Source organism: Lentinus tigrinus (genome assembly GCF_003813185.1).
Source record: "Lentinus tigrinus ALCF2SS1-7 unplaced genomic scaffold L226scaffold_2, whole genome shotgun sequence".
NCBI classification, from domain to species: domain Eukaryota; kingdom Fungi; phylum Basidiomycota; class Agaricomycetes; order Polyporales; family Polyporaceae; genus Lentinus; species Lentinus tigrinus.
This window is the reverse complement of record NW_027137911.1, coordinates 2,158,721-2,182,321: the sequence shown is the minus strand read 5'-3', so window position 1 is coordinate 2,182,321 and position 23,601 is coordinate 2,158,721. Positions and strand designations below refer to the sequence as shown.

At 55.7% G+C, this 23,601-nt stretch overlaps 7 protein-coding genes across 7 annotated transcripts; 4 read left to right on the top strand and 3 right to left on the bottom strand.

Moving 5' to 3' along the window:
- Positions 1–2,173: 2,173 nt before the first annotated feature.
- L226DRAFT_138810 (uncharacterized protein) lies at positions 2,174–3,713 on the top strand. Its single transcript, XM_067672320.1, has one exon. It carries the CDS (start codon positions 2,553–2,555, stop codon positions 3,558–3,560), a length of 1,008 nt encoding a protein of 335 aa, XP_067542038.1. The 5' UTR covers positions 2,174–2,552; the 3' UTR covers positions 3,561–3,713.
- A 555-nt stretch (positions 3,714–4,268) lies between these two features.
- Positions 4,269–7,041, top strand: L226DRAFT_452451 (succinic semialdehyde dehydrogenase; the record flags this gene model as incomplete). Its single annotated transcript, XM_067675062.1, has 15 exons — positions 4,269–4,382; positions 4,439–4,532; positions 4,598–4,713; positions 5,225–5,296; positions 5,349–5,384; positions 5,435–5,467; positions 5,521–5,527; positions 5,587–5,613; positions 5,662–5,718; positions 5,770–5,909; positions 5,962–6,137; positions 6,192–6,265; positions 6,316–6,466; positions 6,514–6,917; positions 6,974–7,041. 15 exons carry the CDS (start codon positions 4,269–4,271, stop codon positions 7,039–7,041), a joined length of 1,569 nt encoding a protein of 522 aa, XP_067542037.1.
- A 1,283-nt stretch (positions 7,042–8,324) lies between these two features.
- Positions 8,325–10,309, top strand: L226DRAFT_138806 (uncharacterized protein). The gene is made up of 3 exons (XM_067672319.1): positions 8,325–8,692; positions 8,753–9,469; positions 9,526–10,309. Exons 1-3 carry the CDS (start codon positions 8,545–8,547, stop codon positions 10,119–10,121), a joined length of 1,461 nt encoding a protein of 486 aa, XP_067542036.1. The 5' UTR covers positions 8,325–8,544; the 3' UTR covers positions 10,122–10,309.
- A 63-nt stretch (positions 10,310–10,372) lies between these two features.
- On the bottom strand, positions 10,373–11,711 carry L226DRAFT_608689 (uncharacterized protein). Its single transcript, XM_067685959.1, has 8 exons — positions 11,692–11,711; positions 11,551–11,642; positions 11,402–11,495; positions 11,148–11,297; positions 11,075–11,090; positions 10,963–11,011; positions 10,856–10,902; positions 10,373–10,795 (listed from the first exon to the last, which is right to left on the bottom strand). The coding sequence occupies exons 2-8, from the start codon at positions 11,629–11,631 to the stop codon at positions 10,498–10,500; spliced, it is 735 nt and encodes a 244-aa protein (XP_067542035.1). The 5' UTR covers positions 11,632–11,642; positions 11,692–11,711; the 3' UTR covers positions 10,373–10,497.
- A 2,567-nt stretch (positions 11,712–14,278) lies between these two features.
- On the bottom strand, positions 14,279–16,354 carry L226DRAFT_608688 (uncharacterized protein; the record flags this gene model as incomplete). Its single annotated transcript, XM_067685958.1, has 12 exons — positions 16,320–16,354; positions 16,149–16,252; positions 15,975–16,095; positions 15,879–15,913; positions 15,653–15,816; positions 15,345–15,485; positions 15,138–15,289; positions 14,933–15,075; positions 14,860–14,875; positions 14,748–14,796; positions 14,641–14,687; positions 14,279–14,579 (listed from the first exon to the last, which is right to left on the bottom strand). Exons 3-12 carry the CDS (start codon positions 16,013–16,015, stop codon positions 14,279–14,281), a joined length of 1,089 nt encoding a protein of 362 aa, XP_067542034.1. The 5' UTR covers positions 16,016–16,095; positions 16,149–16,252; positions 16,320–16,354.
- Positions 16,355–18,548: 2,194 nt separating this feature from the next.
- On the top strand, positions 18,549–20,770 carry L226DRAFT_608687 (uncharacterized protein). Its single transcript, XM_067685957.1, has 4 exons — positions 18,549–18,562; positions 18,621–19,887; positions 19,952–20,312; positions 20,376–20,770. The coding sequence occupies exons 2-4, from the start codon at positions 18,640–18,642 to the stop codon at positions 20,396–20,398; spliced, it is 1,632 nt and encodes a 543-aa protein (XP_067542033.1). The 5' UTR covers positions 18,549–18,562; positions 18,621–18,639; the 3' UTR covers positions 20,399–20,770.
- A 263-nt stretch (positions 20,771–21,033) lies between these two features.
- On the bottom strand, positions 21,034–22,871 carry L226DRAFT_452253 (glyoxal oxidase precursor; the record flags this gene model as incomplete). Its single annotated transcript, XM_067675049.1, has 4 exons — positions 21,034–21,266; positions 21,331–22,130; positions 22,182–22,519; positions 22,569–22,871. 4 exons carry the CDS (start codon positions 22,869–22,871, stop codon positions 21,034–21,036), a joined length of 1,674 nt encoding a protein of 557 aa, XP_067542032.1.
- Positions 22,872–23,601: the final 730 nt, after the last annotated feature.

The following is a 23,601-nucleotide window of genomic DNA, read 5'->3' as shown; positions in this document are numbered from 1 at the left end:
GCTTAATGCGGCGCTCCGGTGCCGCAGCAGAACAGTCGGATCAGTGTGGTTATGCCGTAGAGTCAGCGACGCGCCCCGCCTCCTTCTTTGACCCCGAACTCGATGTTTCAAATAAAAATAAATGACTCAACAGATCAGACAAAGCCAGCGGGAATGGACGCGTCGCCGCTGCGGCTGCGGCCATCCCAATCTGGAACTCCATCGCGGCGAACTTGAAAATGTGGACTAGAGAGGCCGTTGAACCTAATCTATCATGGTTGGGCGGAACTCCATGAAGGTAACGTATCTTTGGGAAGAGCTGTTGGCCAGTTCAAGCGCTTGGGGTCGAAGGTCACGGGGTGCAGATTCCTAGACCGCAATGTTCGGAATTTCCCTGCCCGAGGGTGGTGCCACTGGGATTGCAACCGAAGCGATCGCCCGCCTCACTGGCTTAGTCCTGTCTTATTGGTAGTACTGAGTAGAAAAAAGCACAACGGTATACGTACAATCAGGATCCACTCTCGAAAAGCGGAGGAATGGCGGAACTCCGCCGCTCACCCTCAGGGACGAGCAGTCGTCCGAGTCGACATCCTTGGAGGCTATGCGGCTGGGAAAGAGGATAAGACACCCAAAGAACATTCGGGATTATCCACGTACAGATGCAAATTTGCAGTTGGATAAGTGTGGGATGGCCACGGTTCCGTTGCTGGGCGCGCTGAGAAGACCAGAATCGGCGGCGGCGCGTGAGTAGCCAAAGTAAGATCCATTGTTCCGACGAGTCATCGCTTACCGCAGTGACGCAGAAGGCATTGTGCACTAAGCAAGGGTCTGTTGTGTGATGTATCCAGGTACTATAGCCTATGCAGGCGAATCCGGATATTGAACCACCTGGGTGTAATGGCATTTCCAGGACAAAGATTCGACGACACCGAAGATCCAAGGAGTGGCAAACAACTTACCAAGTTCCTACATTGTTGGCCTGAGAAGGTCAGCAAGTCGCCACGTCAGAATACAAGGGTTATGACCGTTGATGTGAAGCGTTGACAGCAGTGACATGAGCCAACGTGAACCGTCGAGTCAACTTGTCAAGAACGGCACGTCCCGTTGCTGTTTCCGGAATAACGTCGGAGGCGCAGTGAGGTCGGCTTCAGCGCATACTGCCACAATACGCACAGCACTCACTGAGGCTGCAGATACTCCGTACATTCGAAACATGGCGGTAGTCAGGTTCAACTTGAACTCGTAAACAGTTCGCAAGGCCGTGCGGTGGGTCGTGGGAGTGATATGGGCACTGCCACCTCCGCCTCCTCGAGCCGCGCTGGCTCCGCCTCGACCTTGGTTTCCCGTTTGGCTACTTGTCCGCATTTCCTCTTCTCACCGGAGGGTCTCGAATCCGGTGACATAGCCTTCGGTGCATTTAGTGGGTGGTAAGGTTTATGTCTTTGAAGCCCATTAAATGCAGCTGATTGGATCAATAGTCAAACGTTGCACGACCGACTCGGGAGAACTTGAGGTTGGCATCGCATGCGTATGGAAGCTCGTGGCATCTGCTGGGACTCGAAAAGAATGCACAGGCTCGATCACACTGGTGGTTTCTCGTTCTATGACGCTGGATAATGGGTAAGTCAGATTATCCAATGTCAATGTCGCGTTGTCAGTCGTGGGGACGCGTGTCTGAGCTCGAACTGACTTCTCTTGTTCCCCGATTTTGTTGGAATCCCTGCAGTTGACGGGCCTTGTGGAAGAGTGCCACCGGGGTTTCACATCCAATCCACGATGTGCCAGGATCTGTCCAGGGGCGGTGTCCAAACTTGCGGGGAAGCGCCAGCGCTTGCGCAAAGTACGAGTACATAATGCGCTGATACCCTGAAGGCCGAGTGGCAACCAGTCCCTCATAACCTCCGACCAGCTCGGGCTTTCTCTCTCTGGCCTGGATTATTGTATCTTCGTCCGCTCCGCGGCCTGCCCCAGCGCGGACTAGCGTCGTCGCGACGGCCGATCTCTGTGCATTGATCAAGGTGAGCAGTGCTGATCTTTATCTCTGCGGCGGATGATTGGAGCCCTCTCGAGGCTCGCCCGACAACGGTGGACAGCATGATGTTCTCCCGCCGGACAAAGTCGCGCGCGTTGCTCTTTGTCACCGCCCGACGTTGTCGATATCGTGCAAATTGCTGATGAGATGTCATGATCTTTCAGGCGCCTACGTTGCGATTTTTGAAATCGCAGGCACGAACGCTACATAAACCGCGGCCCTCCAGACGTCGCGCTCCTGTGCATCTCTCTAGACTTTCCTTCCCCGCTGCCGCAGCAGAAGACGCAGCACCGCCCTCCCGCCGTGGTCCGTCGGCGACTCGCAAGCTCCAGGACGTCGGGACGCTGGATACGCTCCTTTCGCCGACATAGACGACCTCTGGCCCTCGAAGCGGTACCGAGTGTCTACTTATCCCGAGTTCCCCAGTGGCTGTAACTCTATTCCGTAACCATATTGCGACACACCTATAAAAGCTGCCTTTCCGCCCTTGGTCCCGCCTCCCCACCTACGTACCCCCTACCTCTCGAGACTCGACGCAACGATGGCTGCACCCTTCGCGTACCCCCAGTTCTACTATCCGACACCATACATTTCACCATTCTACAGCTCACCACATGTCTCGCCCTTCATCCCGCCAGTGAACCTGCCTGGGACTCCGAACCTGGCCCCTCAGCCTGAACGTCACGTACGCTGGGAAGACGACCCTCCGTTTCCACGTCAGCGACGCCCCTCGTGGCATGGAGGAGGTCTTGCAGCTCCTGCGAACGCGGTACCGTTCCCATCCCCACCTATTTTCGTCACGCCTCTTCCTCCTGTGATGCCGCTCCCTGCGCAAGCCTCGATGCCCGCGTTCACTCACCAACGCCGACGCTCCGACACCTGCTTGCCCCTGCCCGCCTGGGTCACCTATCCCACGATGGTACACCCTGCCGCGTTCTCAAATCCTCAACCCGCCCCGCCCGCCGCCCCGCAGCTTCACCCCTTGCTCGATGGAGAGACTGCCGCCGGGCCGAAGCTGCTCTTTGACCTCTCGCACCACACGTTCAACCCTCAGCGCATCACGTCGTACAACCAGACGAGCGGGACGGCGCTGACGCTCGACGCCCTGCTCCAGCCTGCGACGTACCCGCCCGTGCGGCGGATGACGATCCGGTGCGAGCTAGTGCCGGACTGGCCGATCGTGCTCGAGCCGCACACGACGTCGCGCGAACGCTCTCGCGAGCGGTCCCCCTTCCTGTCCGTGTCGGCGCGCGAGGCCGAGGACGCGCCGATCACGGTGTACGACGTGCTCATGGCGATCTACCGCACGCTGCAGCGGCGCATCACGCAGTCGGACTGGGCGCGGCTCTCGGCGCGGCAGGTGAACGCGATCTCGTCGTCGTATACGCGCCGGAGCAGGATGTATCCGAACGTGCAGGCGTTCGAGGACGCGCAGGGCGTACGACGGGTGGACTATCTAGTGGATCAGTACATGTTCCGCGGGATCATGCGCGAGACTGTGCAGGATGGGTTCTCGAAGATGAAGCTGCTCGTCGGGCCTGCGCGGTAGTCCTACCCCTTTCTTTCCCTCTTTCCCCCTTCGGGCTCTCCGCGGCGCTGAACAATGCGAATGAACACTGGCAGCTCGAGACTGGAGGCCGCTTCGAGACTGGACTGGGCTCGGACTGGGACTGCGCGCGGTCGGGTGGTCGTGTTTCGAATGGCTGATGGCTGAGCGCTGATGACTCGGACCTGGGCAGTGACGGGTCGATGTCTATGTTCTGTACGACTATGCCTGAGCGTGCTTCTTATGGTCCGTCTCGTAAGTACTGTATACCTGTACTCGGCTTGTGGCTACATTCCTTATGCGTCTTGATCTACGGACACGACTGCGGGCTTTCTGGGAGTGGTTCAACGTGGTGTATCCTTCCTTCTGTGGATGGGGCCAGGTGGTCTTACTACTGCGATGGCTTACTTAACATATCATATCATACACGAGCATCTATGTAATAGCGATACCCTGCCAGCTCCGGGATCCGTTGTGAATGTAAATGAGAGCGTGAACTCTCTCGTTGAAAGAGGCATTCGATTCAGCTGGGCCAGTGGGGCTTGTGGCCGGGGAGTGAGAGTTCGATTCCTACAGTTGGCAAGTGTGGTGCATTTCGGGTATCGGACCGGAGATAACGACGGGCTCCCGTCTGTCGCGCACTTGAACAGTTCCGCCGACTCTCGCAGAGTCATTTCACGCCCTCAAGCTTCCCTCTTTTTCCTCCTTGTCATGCCGCCTCCTCGTCGCGCCGCATCCATCACCCTTCTTTTCGCCGCGCCCCTCAAGAACAAGTTCATCCCGAGACACCCGCTCTTTCGTTACCGCATGGCGAGCACAAATGCTGTACGTGCGACGCGTTCCGAGTCACACCTTTAGCAGTCGCTGAGTCACGAGAGCAGTTTGGCTTGAAGGATGCGTCCTTGGTGCGCACGCAGGGCTTCATTGATGGGAAGTGGGTGGACGCGAAGGAGGGCGGGGTAATCAAGGTCACCAGTGCGTATCGCAGTTTGTTGTGCATGCTTGCCTCGCGGTCTGAACGTTTTCTTTGCTGCGTGCAGACCCTGCCACAGCGGAGGAGCTGGGCACGATTCCGGAAATGGGTCTTGAGGAGACGAAGCAGGCTATCGAGGCTGCGTCCACGGCCTTCAAGACGTGGAGTAAGACTTCAGCCAAGGTGCGTTCATTTTAGCTACAAGCATACCTGCGTGGGTCTCTCGCCCGCGAGCAACAATCAACACAACGCCGAAAGTCAGATTGACTGGGGCATTCGTCCGGCGGACGATCCGCCGGGCGTAGCACGGGTAGGGTACAGGTGACAAGGAGCCCATCCGTACCCGTATCCGCCGCGGGTTTCCACAGACTGGCTCATACCCTTGCCGCATGTCGTTCTATCTGTCTCCAGTTCCTTGTGGGGGCTGCAGCGACTGGACATATGGTAGAGCAGCTCGCAGCCGTACGCCTTCGAGTCGCCGCCTGGTATGTCGGCGTGGTGTAGGTCGTCTAGGTGGGATTTGTGGTTGACGGATCGGCACGCGACTCGGCTTCGCTCTTAGCCCCACGGCACCCGTTCGACCCAACACGGCCTCCTCCTCACGGGTTCCTGCATTTACTCCGACTATGTCCCTTACTGCGACTCGCGCTGGTCTCTTTATTTTTTTCCGAAACATTATTGACACACGCTGCAGCAACGGCATGATATCCTCATGAAGTTCTACGCGCTCATGAAGGAGAACACGGACGACCTTGCTCGTCTTATTGTGAGTCGCTCGCCATGTACGGCACCTTCCATGTCTAATCCCGTTTTTGTAGACGTTGGAAAACGGGAAGCCTCTCGTGGAAGCAAAGGTACGTTTGTAGGCTCCTGCGCGTGGACAGCCGTTCAGAATCGCCGATAGGGAGAGCACAACTACAGTGCATCGTTCCTTGAGGTACGTCTGATCATCTGTCTCGCTGAACACTCGCTCATTTCCCACCTGTGCAGTGGTTTGGTAAGCAGCAAAGCCGATGTGCTTCGCCCGGGAGTTTGATCGGAATGTTCTTTTGACAGCGGAGGAAGCTGTTCGAACATACGGAGGTCAGTATGACCTTCACGAATCAGTTCCCAGCTAAGCGGCGGTCACAGAGGTCATCCCTTGCGCAATGACAAACATCCGCAATGTCGTCATTAAGCAGCCCATTGGTCAGTCTTGCCAGTCGACGCCTCCATGGCTCTATTGACCCGTTGCTCCAGGTGTCGTGTCGATTCTGACACCCTGGAACTTCCCGTCCGCGATGATCACGCGGAAATTGGGTGCTGCTCTCGCGGCGGGCTGCACTGCCGTTATCAAGCCGCCACCGGAGACCCCCTTCTCCGCACTTGCACTTGTCGAGGTATGCTTTGGGTAGTTGTTCATGCCAGCTCATCTCAATTCTTCGCTGACAGCTCGCGACTCGTGCTGGTGTCCCGCCTGGTGTCATCAACGTGGTCACGACCCAAGCGAACGTGGCAGTCGTTGGACGCGAGATGTGCGAGAACCCTGCCGTGAAGAAGGTGTCGTTCACTGGAAGCACGCCTGTCGCAAAGATGCTCTATGGCATGGCTGCGAGCACGCTGAAGAAGTATGTTCTACGGTCGAGCCTTGTGCCGGTCACGCTCACTAATGCTGGGTGTAGGGTTTCGCTCGAAGCTGGAGGGAACGCTCCCTTCATCGTGTTCGACGACGCGGACATTGACGCTGCCGTCGAGGGTGCGTATCTAACACAACTATGCAAGGGACTCGCTGAACATTCTCTGCAGGCGCGATCATGTGCAAGTTCCGCGGTACCGGCCAGACGTGCGTGTGCGCGAACCGGATATACGTGCAGTCGTCTATCTACGCCGAGTTCGCGTCCCGCCTGGCGGAGAGGGTCGCCGCGTTCAAGGTCGGCAATGGTCTCGAAAAAGACACGTACGTACCTCCTCGCACGTCCATTCGTCGCATCTCACCCCCTCTAGCACGCACGGCCCGCTCATCCACGACCGCGCGATCGAGAAGGTCCAGCGGCACGTCGAGGATGCGCTCTCGCAGGGCGCGCAGCTTCTTGTCGGAGGCAAGCGCATCGAGGGCCCCGGCTCGTTCTTCGCCCCGACGGTGCTCTCGGACGTTCCCGCGACGGCGCTCGTGAACAAGGAGGAGACGTTCGGCCCGCTCGCGGCCCTGACGCGCTTCGAGACCGAGGAGGAGGTCATCCGCATGGCGAACGATACCCCTGTTGGCCTCGCCGGCTACTTCTTCTCGCGGGATGTCGGCCGGGTGTGGCGCGTCGCGGAGGCGCTTGAGGTCGGGATGGTTGGCACGAACACAGGCGTGATCAGCCAGGCGGTCATTCCGTTCGGTGGAATCAAGGAGAGCGGGCTTGGTGAGTTCTGGATATGTTCGCTGCCCGGGTGAATGTAGAGCTGATATGACGTGTAGGTCGTGAGGGTGGCCACGGGATCGAGGAGTACATGAACGTTAAGTTCATCGCATTTGGCGGCCTGTGAGCCGGCTGACACGTGTCATCCGGAGAGTGGAGAGTGGAAAAGTCAACCTTGAATGAAGGAGATGCTGTCGTGGGGGACGATACCTCGCACCTCGCAATGCGTGTACTTTTACTCACAACTGCTTCGCTTGCTTTTGATGTAGCACTACTGACACATACCTAAGCAACCTTGATCGTTGAGCAGCTTCAGGACAATTGCTGAGGGTCGAATGTGCAGCGTGCACCTAAAAGTTTACTTCGCGTTCCCTGTTGTCGCTCACCCTACTCTAGCGAAGGAAGCTTATGAGGCAGACGGGACCGCAGGCAGTGAGTAACCGTTACTAGTTAGTTTCCAACAGCACTGCATTGACCTCCTCATCAGCACCGCATAGTCTCTATTTCCATAACGACCCGTTCCTAGTTGAGCGTCGGGCTGGTCCTACCACAGGCCAAAATTCACTCTGTGAGAACACTGCTTGATCATAGTTCGGGTACGTCTATGAATCCGCATCAAAACACGTAGCTTATGCCAAGGTGTCCAGCTCCTCGCTTCCCTTGTTGCTCATCGCGCACAACCGCCTAGAGCGTCCATTCACCTGCTTCTTCGACCTTCGCCAAGGCTTCATCGATGATGTCTGCATAGCAGGCCCAGTACTAGCATCGGAGGTTCCACTCTGCATACCTCAGCCGCTCTCATTTCTTGTCTACTCATGGTCTCCCGGGTCCCCTTCCACTGCTTCTTGCTCGAGGCCGCACCTCATCACGATCAGCCCGCCTCATACGGCATTCCTACCGCCCCACTCTCCGCCCTCCCGTCCATCGTCCATGAGCGCACTGCAAGCTCAATTCTCGCATGCGCTCTCCACTGTCCAAAGCGTCTCCTAAAATATACTGTCGAGCGTCTTCGGCACGATTCGGGCGTTCTTCATCCGCAGTCGCTCCCTGGCGACTGAGCTCGATTCCGCCCAGCGCACACGGTCTCTGATCTCCCAGGGAGTTGCGACAGCGGAATGAAAGGAGGTGAGATGACGGATAGTGTTCGGTGAGGATCTTGGTTGGTCTTTGCGGTGCAGTCGGATCTGACTCAGGCTATCAGATGTGCAGTGTGAGTACCACGAACAAGGACAAGGAGGTCGCCACCAGGAATGCATTCAAGCCTTTCAACCAACAGACGTCAATGCGCGAGCGACCTGGCGGCGCTGCCACTTTCCAGTGCGTATCGAGTAATCCTGATGTGATGTTGATGTTGTATGCTGGTTCTGACAGTTGCCGGATTACGACGTGTGCAGTACTGACCTTAAGGCACCTGCCTCGGTCAAATCCTGAGCTGTCGCAGTTCAACAGTTGAACAATACTCTCCGCAAGGGACGGGGAGTGTTACTCCGATCCAACCCCCTAGGCATAAGCGCTACCTCGCGCGGGACTCGCACAAGAGATTAGACTTCAGACGACCCTTGCTCATCCTTGTCCCAGTACAACGCCCTTGAACCTGCCTGCCATCGCTCGTCATCGTCTACAGCAGCATATGTCCTCGACGGTCCGCATCCAAGACTCCGACCCATCCGTGCAGTACTCGAGCTCGCAATGGATCACCGACCCGTTCACGCTCGCGTCAGGCGGGTCAAGGCATGGCGCCGCACTTGAAGGTCTGACTGTTACGTTGCAATTTCATGGTGAGTGGGTAGACCCACCCGTCACTTGACGTTCTTCGACGCTGACTGCGAATCGACCAGGTACCGGAATCCAGGTAGTCGGCATATTGGACGCGTCGGTCAATGATGGCCAGGCGACGACTATGTATACCCTGGATGGCGCGGATGTGAAGACATATACAGCACCTTGGACAGAGGAGAGGACGTTCGACGTGGTCTACTACCAGAAACAAGGTTTACAAGCGGGAGACCATACAATCGAGGTCACGAACGTGAACGGGACGAGTCCGAACATCTTCTGGTTAGACTACTTCCTCGTTGATGTTGGACCTTCTTCCAATACTACTGTCTCGACGACCTCAGCACCCTCCAAGTCCTCGGCTCCCTCGTCTTCTTCCTCGTCCCCTTCCTCGACTCCTTCCTCGACTCCATCGTCTCCATCCATCCCGCCGTCGTCTCCAGTATCTCACAGGATCACCGTGCATTCATCGTCAACAACTTCCACCTCTACACACTCCACCTTCATCCACTCTAACATGACCGCGATAGCTCCGCCAAGCATTGGGACGACTTCGACGTCTACTGGCACAGCCGCTCAGACTGACCATGTAACGTCTATTATCTCACCTCCTAGTTCGGGGAGTTCATCCATCCCCACAATGCACACAGAACGGCAAGGACCAACCTCCTCTCGAACGAACCAAGTTGCTAAAGTTGCAGGCTCGGTGGGAGGAGTCATGGGTCTTCTACTCGTGGTCGTCATTGCGGTTTCATGGTGGCAACTCCGACGGAGAAGAGGTAAGAACCGTCTAAACTCTTGCTGAGGTCTTCGCTCGCTCACGTGGGTACTGCAGCAGAGTTGCGCGAACCTTCTATCTTCACCCAGGAAACGCCTTCCTTCACGGGAACTGCGTTTTCTCGCCCACATCTGGACACCCACTACTGCAAGGTGCATGGATGCTTCCACCCAACACATCACGCTGACGCCTCAGTCATCCGTACTGCTAGTTGGGTGAGCGAGCTGACGAGTTCACCTCCGGGCCGCTCTCTCGACGGTCGGCGGATGTCCGTACCTGCTTCTCCGAATATCCCTTCTGCATCCGACTCTGGCGGCGCGCTTCCTGTCCGTTGTCCGCCCTCGAGCCCACAGCTTGAGTTCTCTCCCGACTTGGCCTCAGAACAACTAAGGATTCCGGAGCCCGAGTCTCCGTTCGCTGCCGCCGGAACTACCCCGAGCGCGATGCTCAGAGCGGAAGTTGCGACGTCGCCGTGGCATGTGCCTCCCGAACACCAGCTAGACGCGCGGTCGCTGCTGCGCGCGATATCGGCGCGCGAACGACGCCGTAGGCTACGTCCGATTGAATCACCATCTGGACATATGGAAGAGATGGACTCGGGGCTGAGGATGTATACTCAGGATCTCCTGCCACCTCGCTACACCCCTGACTAGAAGTAGATATTCCTCTTGGTAGCAGCACCCCCTCGTTCCTCTCATAATCTCCCTTCTTGCTAGTTGCGTGCCTAGTGCATAGCATGACCCAGGTACCTTACCTAGCCTTCCTGTTTGTGTCAGACTCTTCCACGCTGGAATCCTCGTTGAAGCAGTCGTGCAGTTTGGAGTACGAGTACATACTTGACGTGGGACCCGCGGGCCGAGCTCTAGTGGAAGTTGCATCTGCACGGCCTCCAGGACACTCAACCAGTCTCGTCTTCATACAATATTGGCTCAGCGAAATATCCTACAACATAGCAACCTTGTCCGAGTCGCACTTCATGGCTGAAAGGCTCCCGGGTCTTCCGAAGAGACCACGATATCCCATTGTAACTCAGGCTTGCCCCGCGTTTGCGTTACTTCTTTCAGCGATTGTGAGCTCCCCCGGCTGTGTCGAAACCATATCTCCATCCGGGTCATTCGACGGCTCATCCGCGCTCCGTAAGTCATCATCCAGGTCGTCCGCTCCAGGAACGACAATGGAGCCGATAGAGCCCATCACTCGCGCAAAGTTCAGCGACCCGGTAATCGACATCGAAGTGTGCATGGGATCTTCGGAGTCCAGCTTCAGGTCGCGTTGATTGGCCTCCTGCAGGTCAAGCAAGAAGTGCCACGTTAAGATCGATGTAACTCTGTGCAACCGCCGATATCAGCACGAGTACGCGGGGACCAGAGAAGAGCCGGCAACGCACGGGTCGGTGAAGAGCGTGATGTTGCTAGGCTCGTCGATCCCGAAGATCTAAATTGTACACGGTAAGAATACATGTCGTCGCAGAAAGCCGGACGTACGGTCACGCACCGAAGTCAGGGTGAAGCTGAGGTGCAAGACGTTCAAAATGAAGAGGATTCTGTTGCACCGGAAGTTGGCCCTTGAGTATGAAACATATTGGATGCGATAGATTGTGCCTCACACGAAATACATGAGTCCTGCAGTAAGTCGTCCCGTCAGCACACTCCGTCAGCGCATACGGGGGATAGACTGACCGTTCCACAGCATGATAGCCGCCAACGACCTGCGAGAGTTGTCTCCGAGGTGCAAATGTGGTCGCGCCGGGCCGATAGCGAGGGTTACCCAGGTGAGGACAATTAGGATGAAATCAGCGAGGATGAGTCCTGCGCGAGCAAGGCTGACGACTGCGGGGAACTGGTTAATGCAGGCAGGTACAGGTGCATTGGTGAGACCGTACATCTGTGAGCGTGTTAGTACCCCTGATACAGTGGCGAGAGGAGGGATACAAACATGATGGGCTCGTTAGGCGTGATACGCAGGATGTTGGCCACGCATCCGACGACCGGGTCAGACATCCCAGTCAACCCAAGAGGGAACATCGCCTATGTGCGTCCGATTCAGAGACAGCAAGCGAGGTATCGTGAGGTTGTGACCTACAAAGTTCACAAGCGGGGTGAAGGACAGCACGAGTATCAACGTCGACAAGACCCAGTTCTTGAGTAGTCCGTGCGCTCGCATCGCGGAGAACACTATCGTGACCTTTAGCGGCAATTCTGCGCGGAGATGTTTGATCTTCACCTGCGAACGGTATGTACCGCACATATTCTAAGGCTGTGTAGGATTTGATGACGCCGTCGCAGCTGTGACAAGGCGAGCATGAGAGTCCGAGAGGTCATCCATGCAAGAAGAGTCACCTCTACGAAGAATACGTCAGCACTGTAGGGGTCCAGCCGGAGATGACGCACCTTGTCGCTGAGCGTGAATACAGACGATACGAAGTCCAAAATCTCATATACCAACGTGACGTAGCGGATGAAGAAGTATAGAGCAGACGCCCCCGTGAGTCTCTTGGTCCAGAACAAGTTCACCTCGCGTCCGGACGTGATAACGAAGTCATAGAAGAGCAAGGCTGGGCGTGACCCTCCGGTGAGCACGACTCGCAGCTATATCATACGTCAGAGGATCACTCACATACAGATGCAAAGTAGATGTAGCGCTCCGTTAGTCTTGGGAAGGGAGTGTCAGTACATCGAAACCAGAGGGAGGAGATGCGACTTACAGTTCGTTATAAGACGCGATGATATCTGCTGGCGAGGACATGCTTGACTAGAAACTGTGTGCGACGGCAACGGGTTTCAAATCGGGCGGGACGAGGTGTTTATAACATCGGCGACTAGGGGCAAGGGTGCTGCAGAACATGATCAGCTTCAAGGCATATGGCACATCTGGGGTTGTTCTCACAGCTATAACTGGCGCCGCTGTCGTTCGGGTTTCGTGAGTAGCGGGAACCCCTATAAGGTTCGCGAAGTTACCCTCCCGCGGGTCCCCTCACCTATCACAGGTGAGCATACTCTGCAGTGTGCTTAAACGAAGAGGTTGTGGCACAGATCACAACTAACATTGACTGGCGCAACAGCCAAGACACGGATACGGCCACAGATCGGCAGAGGCGCAGTCTGTGCAGTGCCAAATAGCACTATTCCAGTCCGCAGGACACATGAGCGGCGATGTCGATGAGCGAGGTTCTTGTCGTCCCAAAGGCAAGAAGCTATGCGAACTGTATAGCTCGTTGCCGTAGTGCGGGATCAGGTTCTCACACTTATGCAACCAATCTGTACTTCGAGCAGTTCGCGCGGTATTAGAACGTGGTAGAAATTGTGGTTGACTGCACTCACCATGTAGACTGTTGCCGGATTGCTGGCATCTTCATCAACGGCATCCGTACAACAGATGCGCTCGAGAAGTAAAGATGTTGATTCGGGGAAAGACAGGCTATATATGTAAAATGATAGCGAAGATTTGCAGGTGAGTATCTGGGCTCGGGAGAGAAGAGGGTGTTAACCCGTGGAGAGAAGATCATGCATCGGAAGTCCTTGTAAACACCCTGCACCTTCCGAGAGAGCTCAGACGTGCACGCATCTATATGTGCGGACGCAACGTACTTGTGCCGATGATTGTGTTGGAGGTCGGCACCCCGTCCGTCGCGGAAGAGGAGTCAAGATCATCATGTGCGTGCGTGGAGGCCTGGTATGGGAGGGGGACGGCGGGCAGGAACGGGCGTTCTCTGGAAGTACTCTGTTGGCCCGTACTCTGGAGTGAGACGGAGGGGAAGATTGAGTGGGGTGGGGCGTGTACAATCAGAGGCCTTGGAGACCGCGAAGGTCTTCCTCGTAGCGTACTTGGGCGCGGCAGAGAAGGTAGGAGGGATACTTGAAGATGTTGCACCAGGCCCTTCCAAGTCGTAACACAGGAGTATACGAGCTCACCTTTGTGTTCAATATTCAAAGTCACTCCATGCACCTCGCGACACCATCACACCCGTGTTCGGAGAATGAGAAATCACATACAGTCTGGATTAGCCCCCTCCATGGCGCGGTTCTCTGCAATGACCTTCCTTAGCACGTGCGTCTTATATATATTCCGTGCTACCTAGACTTAGGGATTGTGGGTTAGTAATACGTCAGCAGTCGAGGGTTACAAAACGCACTCGAGGAGGGCCTGCAGGCGCGTCGCCGTCTTCTGGATAGTTGTATGGTAGAGGAACGACCGCTCCTGGTGTAATTTACTCGTCTTAGAAAGGCAGAAGTGAAGTCGCGCGCGGCCAAAGACGCGAAGGAGGACGAGGAAACTGTTACTTAGACTGAGGTAGTGACGGTACTTGAGAGGGAGACCCTGGAAGCGGGCGCTCGCGGCGCGTTTCGCTCTCTTTCCCTAACCAGCACGATCACAGCAGCAGCAAGGTGGTTCCCGCTTTGTGCCCAGGAATAACATGCGTACTAATGGCACACACTTTAGAGCTTCAGATAGCGCTTCAGATAGACAGTTATGCGATCGGATCTTCCATCCGTGTAGTGAACCTCCCGGACCCCCAGCCAGTGGAACACGATGACGGAGGTATTCCCGCAATACCAGACGACATTGTTCGGGGAATATCGAGGTTCCTCAACTTCAGGCTTCAGCGATCGACTCGCATTGGCTTTGACCGGGACGGGCGGCTCTGGCGGAATTTGCATCTGCACGGCCTCCAATGCCAAATGAAACTCAACCGATTTCGTCTTCATACAACATAGCTCAGCTTAATAGCCTACAACATCGCAATATCGTCGCACTTCATGACTGAAAGGCTCCCGGTTCTTCCGAAGAGACCACGGTATCCCATTGTAACTCAGGCTTGCCCCGCGCCGTTCGCGTTACTTCCTCCAGCGATTGCGAGCTCCTCCGGCTGTGTCGAAACCATATCTCCATCCGGGGCATTCGATGGCTCATCCGCGCTCCGTAAGTCATCATCCAGGTCGTCCGCTCCAGGAACGACAATGGAGCCGATAGAGCCCATCACTCGCGCAAAGTTCAGCGACCCGGTGATCGACATCGAGGTGTGCATGGGATCTTCGGAGTCCAGCTTCAGGTCGCGTTGATTGGCCTCCTGCAGGTCAAGCAAGAAGTGCCACGTTAAGATCGATGTAACTCTGTGCGACCGTCGATGTTAGCATAGGATGTCGATGAACCAGAAAGGGACCGGGAACGCACGGATCGGTGAAGAGCGTGATGTTGCTAGGCTCGTCGATCCCGAAGATCTAAAGTGTACACGGTAAGAATACATGTCGTCGCAGAAAGCCGGACGTACGGTCACGCACCGAAGTCAGAGTGAAGCTGAGATGCAAGACGTTCAAAATAAAGAGGATTCTGTTGCACCGGAAGTTGGCCCTTGAGTATGAAACATATTGAATGCGATAGATTGTGCCTCACACGAAGTATATGAGCCCTGAAGTAGGTCTTCCCGTCAGCACACTCCGTCAGCGCAGACGGGGGACAGACTGACCGTTCCAAAGCATGATAGCCGCCAATGACCTGCGAGTGTTGTCTCCGAGGTGCAAGTGTGGCCGGGCCGGGCCGATGGCGAGTGTTACCCAGGTGAGGACAATCAGGATGAAGTCAGCGAGGATGAGTCCTGCGCGAGCGACGCTGACGACTGCGGGAAACTCGTTAACGGCGCGGACAGGTACAAGTGTTCCAGCGAGACGTACATCTGTGAGCGTGTTAATATCCCGGTATCGCTCACGATAGGACTGGGATGAAGTACGAACATGATGGGTTCGTTTGGCGTGATACGAACTATGTTAGCCACGCATCCGACGACCGGGTCAAACATCCCAGTCAATCCAAGAGGGAACATCGCCTATGTGCGTCCGATTCAGCGACAGCAAATGAGGTATCGTGAGGTTGTGACCTACAAAGTTCACAAGCGGGGTGAAGGACAGCACGAGTATCAACACCGACAAGACCCAGTTCTTGAGTAGACCGTGCGCTCGCATCGCGGAAAACACTATCGTGACCCTTAGCGGAAATTCTACGCGGAGATCTTTAATCCTCACCTGCGAACGGTATGTACCGCACATATTCTAAGGCTGTGTAGGATTTGATGACGCCGTCGCAGCTGTGACAAGGCGAGCATGAGAGTCCGAGAGGTCATCCATGCAAGAAGATTCACCTCTATCAAGACTACGTCAGCGCTGTAGGGGCCAGGCGGGAAAAGACGCACCTTGTCGCTCAGCGTGAACACGGACGATACGACGTCCAAAATCTCATATACCAACGTGACATAGCGGATGAAGAAGAACAGAGCAGACGCCCCGGTGAGCTTCTTGGTCCAAAACAAGTTCACCTCGCGTCCGGACGTAATAACGAAGTCATAGAAGAGCAAGGCTGGGCGTGACTCTCCGGTGAGCACGATTCGCAGCGAGATGACACGTCAGAAAACCACTCACACACAGATGCAAAGTAGATGTAGCGCTCCGTTAGCCTTGGGAAGGGGAGGGGGTCAGGACATCCAACGAGAGAGATGATGAGATGCTAGTACTCACAGTTCGTTCTCAGCCGCAATGATATCCGCTGGCGAGGACATGCTTGATCAGAAGCTGTGCGCGAGGGCAACGACCTGGCAAATCGCGCTGGACGAGGCGTTTATAACGCCAGACTAGTGCGCTGCAGAACATGATCAGCTTCAAGGCATATGACGCATCTGGGGTTGTTCTCACAGCTATAACTGGCGCCGCTGTCGTTCGGGTTGCGTGAGTAGCGGGTGTCCGTCGAAGTCCAGCCTATAGGGTTCACGAAGTTACCATCCCGCGAGACCCTTCACCTGTAACGGGTGAACATAGTCTGCCATATGCGTAAGCGAAACCGTTGTGGCGCAGATCACAACTTACATTGACGGGCGCAACAACCAACAAACGAATGCGGCCACGGATCCGCAGAGGCGCAGTCAATGCAGTGCCATATGCTGCACTATTCTAGTCCGCAGAACACATGGGCGGGGATATAGATGAGCGACTCAGGTCTTCCAGCGGGATTATTACCTTCCCGAAGGCGAGAAGCTATGCGAACTGTATGGCTCGTTGCCGTGGCGCGGGATATGGTTCTCACACTTGTGCAACCGATCTGTACTTCGAGCAGTTTTCGCGGTGTTTAAGGGATCGTAGTTGACTGCACTCACCACGTAGACTGTTGCCGACTTGCTGACACCTTCATCAACGGCAACGGCGAAGAGAGCACGCACCCACACGGCAGATGCGCTCAAGAAGTGAGAGTATCGATCCGGGGAAAGGGAAGCTATATATGGTAGAAACGAGAGTGAAGGTTTGTAGGTGAGTATATGAGCGCGAGCGAGAAGAGGGACACGCCTGAGTAAAGAGATGAAGGCGGTAATTGGTGGAGACATGGCCATGCTTCGGAAGTCCTTGTAAGCGATAGTATCACAGAGGGCACAGTCACGCCTCTGCGCGACCACAAATATGTATATCGTAAGCGGGTTAGCATACTGGGTACTCAGGTGGTAATCGCATCACTATCAGGGAACAAACTTCTCTGGATACATGCGTTAGAGACAGGCGCAAGGAAGGATGACTTGCGAGCACGCACCTACAAACTGGGCTGCAGCGTCTGCGCCCTGTATCCCGGAAATAGTCCCTCGCTCCATCCTTCCAATAGCGGCGCTTCTCGAACCGCGACGAGGGAGCCCTCTTTGTCTCGTACTCGGACTCGCCACCAATGCCTCCTCTCATCGTCATCTCCAACAAAGACAGGAGCATCCGCGAGCGCGATATAGCGCAGCAAGGAGAACCGATTGCAGATGGACTCGAGGAACTTGTCGCATCTGTACTAGTACATGACCTTGCAGACCGCATGGCCAAACTTGGTCGGCGCACGAATGCTGGGACATAGTAATCAATGGCGGGTCTGTTTGCTGTGGAGTATTCATGCGCTTGAGAATGAGTCAGCACCGCGATCATCTATCAGAACTTGGGTTACCGAGGAGTACTCACGATGTACGAAAGAAGCTCCGTATAATCACCGCCAACAGAAGACGAACTCCAGTGACCGCAGGTTGGGTGCGCAGTTCGCTATATCGTGCATCACATTCGCGAAGGTAACGAACGTACTGCCTTGAGCTGGTGCGGTGTCGACCGTGAGATGCACTAGGTCTTCGATGTTCCTCGTTGAGAGGCCGACGAACTCGAGGTCATCGCATGTGCTGGCTTGCAGTGTGAGTCGGCTAATCTTCCAGTTAGAAAGGACGTAGTCAGACTGGACTTGCGTCACATAATTCGTAATAAAGCGGAGATGGTGCAGGACGAACGGCAGGTCTGAGGCTATTCGAGAGCTATCGGACGTCGACTCGGATAGGTCGTCATGGCGGTTGAAGCCAAGTTCCAGCGTGGAGAGGATCGGGAAGACGACTCGTAGGCTAGTAGCGGATGCACCATAACCCATGGCAAGAACACGGACAGAAGTGGGAAGGCTTCACCCTTAGGCACATTGGTCCTAATCTCATCTCGTTGGAAGCGAAGGTCTTCAAGCAGCAGAGTGCGTAGAGTGCGCGATCGGATCCAGAAAGTCGGTGAATGAGGGGGTAAATGACCGCCCGTAGGAGTCGTCAGGTCTTGTGAAAAGAAAGAGAGAACGAACGCACCTTGCCAGCGCGGCCTTCGTCATAAAGCCCTCCAAGTCCGTCAACCTCAAGCGCGTCAGCACTTCCTGCTTCTCTGTATCCTCGTCATTCGTATCATCTCCTCCATTGGACCCGTGCGTGACGATGCTTAGAGAGTGGCCGGTGCTGCGACGAGCACGATATTTCTAGACCCTGCAGGGTGATCATTGCGGGTTAGTGATGCATAAGCAGTCCGAGTTTCAGGGTTACAGAACGCACTCGAGGAGGACCTGCAAGTGCGTCGCCGTCTTCTGGATAGTTGTAGGATAGAGGAACGAACACTCCTGGTGAGTTCATCGTCTTAAAACACGCAGCAGTGAAGTTGCACGCGGCCTAAGATACGGAGGATCCAGGATAAGGAGACTAGACCAAGGTCATAATGGTAAGAGATAAAGCCTATGTAGAAGCAGGCGCTCGCGGCGCGTCTCACTATCTTGCCATAACCACCACGACTACAGTAAGGTAAGCTTGGCTATGTGTCTAGGGAATAGCAGGAGTCGTGCTGACACAGGATTTGGAGCTTCATACCGACAGAAAATATGCCATCGACATCGCCCGTCCGTGTAGTGAACCTTCCCGACCCCCAGCCAGTCGTACACGACGACGGAGGTATTCCTGCCATACCGGACGACATTGTTCGAGAAATATCGAGGTTCCTCGACTTCAGCGATCGACTCGCATTGGCTTTGACCTCTCGTCACATGCATGCAGTGGTGCAACTACGCCTGCAGGAGATCGTTGTCGAGGCACCCCAGCTGGCCGCACTGCGCAAGTGGATCTTCGAGGACCCCAGCGTCCGCGGACCCCGGCTACGCGTTCTCAATTTCGTCGCACCCCCAGAGTCCTGGAGCTGGTTCGAACCCCAACTATACGCTCCGGCCATCCAGGACTGCTTCGACATCATGGGACAGGCGACGAGGCTGGAGGACCTGTCTTGCGCCCCGTTCTTATCACTTGCGCTGGACTCTGAGCACCTGCGAGCGTTTACGGGCCTCAAATGTCTCCACCTTAGCGGTTGCACGCCCGAGATGCTGGCCGCGCTACGGTTACCGGACACGCTCACCCAACTCCACCTCTCCGACTCTCTTGCTGGCACCGTGCTCCCATTTCGTCGCGTGTTACGCTTCATCTACCGCCTTCCTGCTCTCACGACACTAGTGCTAGAGCGGCTTTCACTTCCTGATGACGAGGAGGGCGACGCAGATGACGATGACGACGTAGACGAAGGCGAAAATGCATTCGCAGACGAATTTGACGACAACGATGCTGATGAACACGACGGTGCAAATGAAGACCTGGAAGAAGACCCCGGGGGCAATGGGGATGAGGATAATCCAATGAGCGGGAATCATCACAACTCCAGCGCCATCATCATCTCATCCGTTCGGACGCTGAGAACGCTTGAGCAAGAACTCCCCCCATGTATATCTTTGCCGATCACGTTCCCCAACTTGCAGACCCTAGTCCTGGATGGGAGCACCCACATGAATGCCGATGTCGATATTGGTATCTGGGGCACGCTCCAGCATTTAATGGTCTCAAGCTCTTTCAATGGCGAACCAGTGCGTTGGCGTGTCAACCACCTTACATACATTCCAAGCTTCGCCGCTCAAGACGGCGTCATCCTCGACAGCGCCTGCGACCCCGCGCATCTGGTTACTCTCACTCTACAGCTTGTCTTTGTGTCCTCTCTCGTGTGGGACAAGCTCCTCAGCGACGCCGCGAACATCCGGCTCTTGGAGATCGAGAGTCTCCAGTCAACGTTCCCTACATACATCTCTCTCTTCGTGAGTGATTCTCGCCGAAACCATGTAGAGGTCTAGCATCATTGACCATCCTCTGTACGCGCAGTCCGAGTTATTCAAACCCGATGCGCCCATAGATTTGCCACTTATATGTCTGAGTATCCTTGCCCCGGCGGCACCCAACCAGGCTCCCGAGCACATAGAGGAGAAACGGAACGTTTTCCTCAACCACGCCTCCCTATACCTGCCTTCGCTGCGATACGTAGCTCTTGCGAAGTCGCCCGCATCTGAGACGCTTCCATGTGAGGACGACTATTCGGAAATCGCGGCTCCATGGAGGTGGTGGCGCGTCGTCCGAGACGAGAACGCCTGCCCTATCGAGATTAGGGAGATCCCAGGCTGGGAAGGTGAGAGAGTCAGGAGGTATCTGTGCAACGCTGACCGGGAGGGCGCCGAACACTTCGATGGTATGTCCATGCTTATCCGAGGCATAGCCAAGCCAGGTCGCTGACCACTGCTTCGATTGATAGATTATTTTGTTGCACTTCGCTAGTGTACAATCTGAGCCGGTGCACTAGTTCTGGCTATATTATGAACGCCATGGTCGATACGTGAGGGTACATGGCGCGTCTTGACTTCATGGAGTCTTGCAGCATGATATTAATCCTGAATTTTCGCTGCTTTTCCGAACTTCGGGAGGCCAACCAGCGCACTCTGGAACGTGATTCGGACGATCCTCTCCATATCTCGATACCCCGGCACACGACGTATTGCTCGACGCACAGGTTTCTCATGGGGACTTTCCAAAGGAGGAGTTCAAGTGTTGACTGTAGATGTGACTTCAGTACAGGAGCAAGGGGGCACCGGAGGCAGAAGGACTCCAAAGCAACTCTTGACTTCTTCCCGAATATCACTCACTTGCGCTAATGGTACTCGGGCCACGTATTCATGGACATTCAAGTAGTGTGAGATCAACATATCAGATTTATGAGGTGAGATCGAAAGAGCACTTAAAAATACTAGCGATGGTACTCGGAGGGGCCGGGAGGGACAGCCCCAGTGGCCCGCGTACGAGGTAAAGTGAAAAGTGAGACATTATATTGCGAACCAACTTCGAGTGACGCGAGTCTTACGTGCACAATCATGGTCTTACATGTACATCATCATAAGACATCCGCATCGTGGGTCTTACTCAAGGGTCGGCGGCGGGTTACCACTGCCCATCATCACCCAGGCACCCTCGCTCGAGACGTCGTCAATGGTGAGGAAGATCGTGGCAGGACCAGGTGGGTAGACACGGCCGTTGGGAGGTGTCACGAACGTGAGCGACTTCCCATCCCGAGAGATGGTCGCATCCATGAAGACCAGCCGGGCGCCCGAATGGAAGGCGTGGCTCGAGAAGCCCAGGTCCATGAGAGAAACTGCCAAACGTTGAGTCAGCTTCCAGTTCACGCTCACGCTACACCTCATAGATCGCATACTCACCCTGGACCTTCGCGTTGGGCCGGCTAAGCGAGGACGGGATCGACACGGGGACGGTGACCCGCTTGCCAAACCCGAGCTTCTCCGGAGTGTTCAAGATCTTCGGCCGCTCGACGAACATGAACGGCGGGTCGAGTGTCTGGACGCGAAGCTCGCTCGGGAACTTAATACCCGCACCAGTCGTGAAGTTTCCGTTGGGATTGCTGCCAGCGACGAGGAAGTTGCCCTGCGGCGTGAGGGTGATGCTAGAGTGGTACACGCGCGCGATATCCGATGTAGGCATCCCTGCGTTGCTGAAACGTTTCCCGAGAGGCGCAGTGGGAGTGTAGAGGGACGGGGTGAGCACGGCGTGGTCAGAGTTCGAGTTCCCGATGGCGTCGGGGACCTGCGCGATGGCAGCGAAGCCAGTGCGCGCGCCATTCGCGACGAGGACCTGGCCGTTGGGGAGATGGACAAGCTCCGGCATCGTGCGTCCCTCAAGCATGTGTTCGACTTCCCACCCCTTGGCGATACCCTCAGGTGTGAGAGTGATGCGGGAGCACTGGGACGTGGCAGGGATCTGTGAAGAGAGGTTTGCCGGCTGGATCCGATCGTCGACCTGAGTACCGCCGCACACGAGAACCTCCGGAACGAAGTCGGGAGGGGAAAGTGGAAGAAGGATTGCAGAGCCGTCAATCGGGTTCGTGACGCGGACCCCGTTCGGGATATCAGGGAGGATCGTCTCGGTGTTGGCCTCGATGTCGTAGATGCTTGAGCGGTTGTTGGCAACCATGAAGACCTTGCCGTCGGGCAGAGCGAAGATACTACGAAGAACGATAAGTCCGGGGAGTACCGTGTGTAGTGAAGATACGTACCGCGGGAACAGGTTAGCCGGGAGACTCCGATTCAAGAACTCGGATGGCCGTGGGGTATCCTCCTTGGGCGGGAAGAACTCGAAGCTGAGCGCGGGGTCGATGTTGTAGAAGGCGGCGTCCTCGTGCATGCCACCGACAATCATGAGACTGCCGTCGAAGATGCGTGTAGTCGAGGGGTACCACCGCTTCTCAAGAAGGTGGAGGTTTGCGGGATCCTCGAAGACGGTGCAACCTTCGCCGGAGGGAGATCCGCACGGCTCAAAGATACGGATGGCTTGGGTACCAGGCTGAATGCCAGGGTTGCCCACAAATCCGTTTGGGTCGCCGCCAACGCTGACCTGGGGCAACATCAAGGCGAGTTTGCCAGTAGTGTCAGGAGTTACGTACCATAGTGCCGTTGCTGAGCAAGGCGCCGCTGGCGCAGAAGGAGTTGGTCAAGAGGTCGAGAGGCGTCACCGTGCTGTCGGCAAGGTTCCACAGTGCACCCCATGCCGAGTGTTTATTGACTTGGAGCGGATCGTTGGAGGCGCGGTCGAAGAAGAGGACGAGGTTCGGAGAGACGACGATGGACTCCAGTGCGACGATGCCAGAGTTGACTTGCTTGAGGTCGAATCGCCATCCAGGTGCGGACGGAGCAGCGCTGACAAGCGCAGCGAGAAGAGATACGAGGGAAACCGAGATTGTCTTCATGATGTCAACGATGATCACCTAGCGGTGTACCAGCAGATACACTGTGGTGAGGGATGCATAGCAGAGACTTTTATACCCCGAGGCACTGGGTAGACTTTGGTCAGCGTACCCCATCATGGTGGGACAGACTCGCCTACTGGAACGCGGAGGCTACTGCGGCGGCCTCACCAGGGTCCTCCCGGCTACGCAGGTGCGTAGTACACTGAATACGGTATCAATGCGCACACCTCAGTTGTGCCAAGGAGGACCCATGTGCGCGGGTCGATACGGCTCAGGTGGTCGGGTCGAAGGCACACGCCCCAGGCCTCGTGGGACGTCATGCTCAGATGGAGCAGTGCGGGAGTACGTTCAGCGTGGAGAAACATTTAGACCTTGCGAGGAGTCACTTCGGAGGTATCTTGGCGTTCCCTTGGATTAGCATCGTAAAGTTCAACTCTCAGGATCTTGAGCACTCGATGTGAGAGCGTCGGGGTGAGGCTGAAGACGTCCATTGAAGCGACAGCGCAGCAACAGACAAGGTGACACTAACCTCGAGCTGAATGACAATATCGACATGACAGGCTGTGCTGAGAGACGTTCTTACTGATCGCACTGTGTGAAAGTTCCGTCGCAGCGGTAGTGGAACCTGTGAGAGGCCGTCGGTTTCCCTGTGTATCGTAAGGTCGATTCTCCGAGCGGCATATGCGCGTAGTTGAGTGCTGACTCCTGTAACCGTAAAAGACTAGGCGGT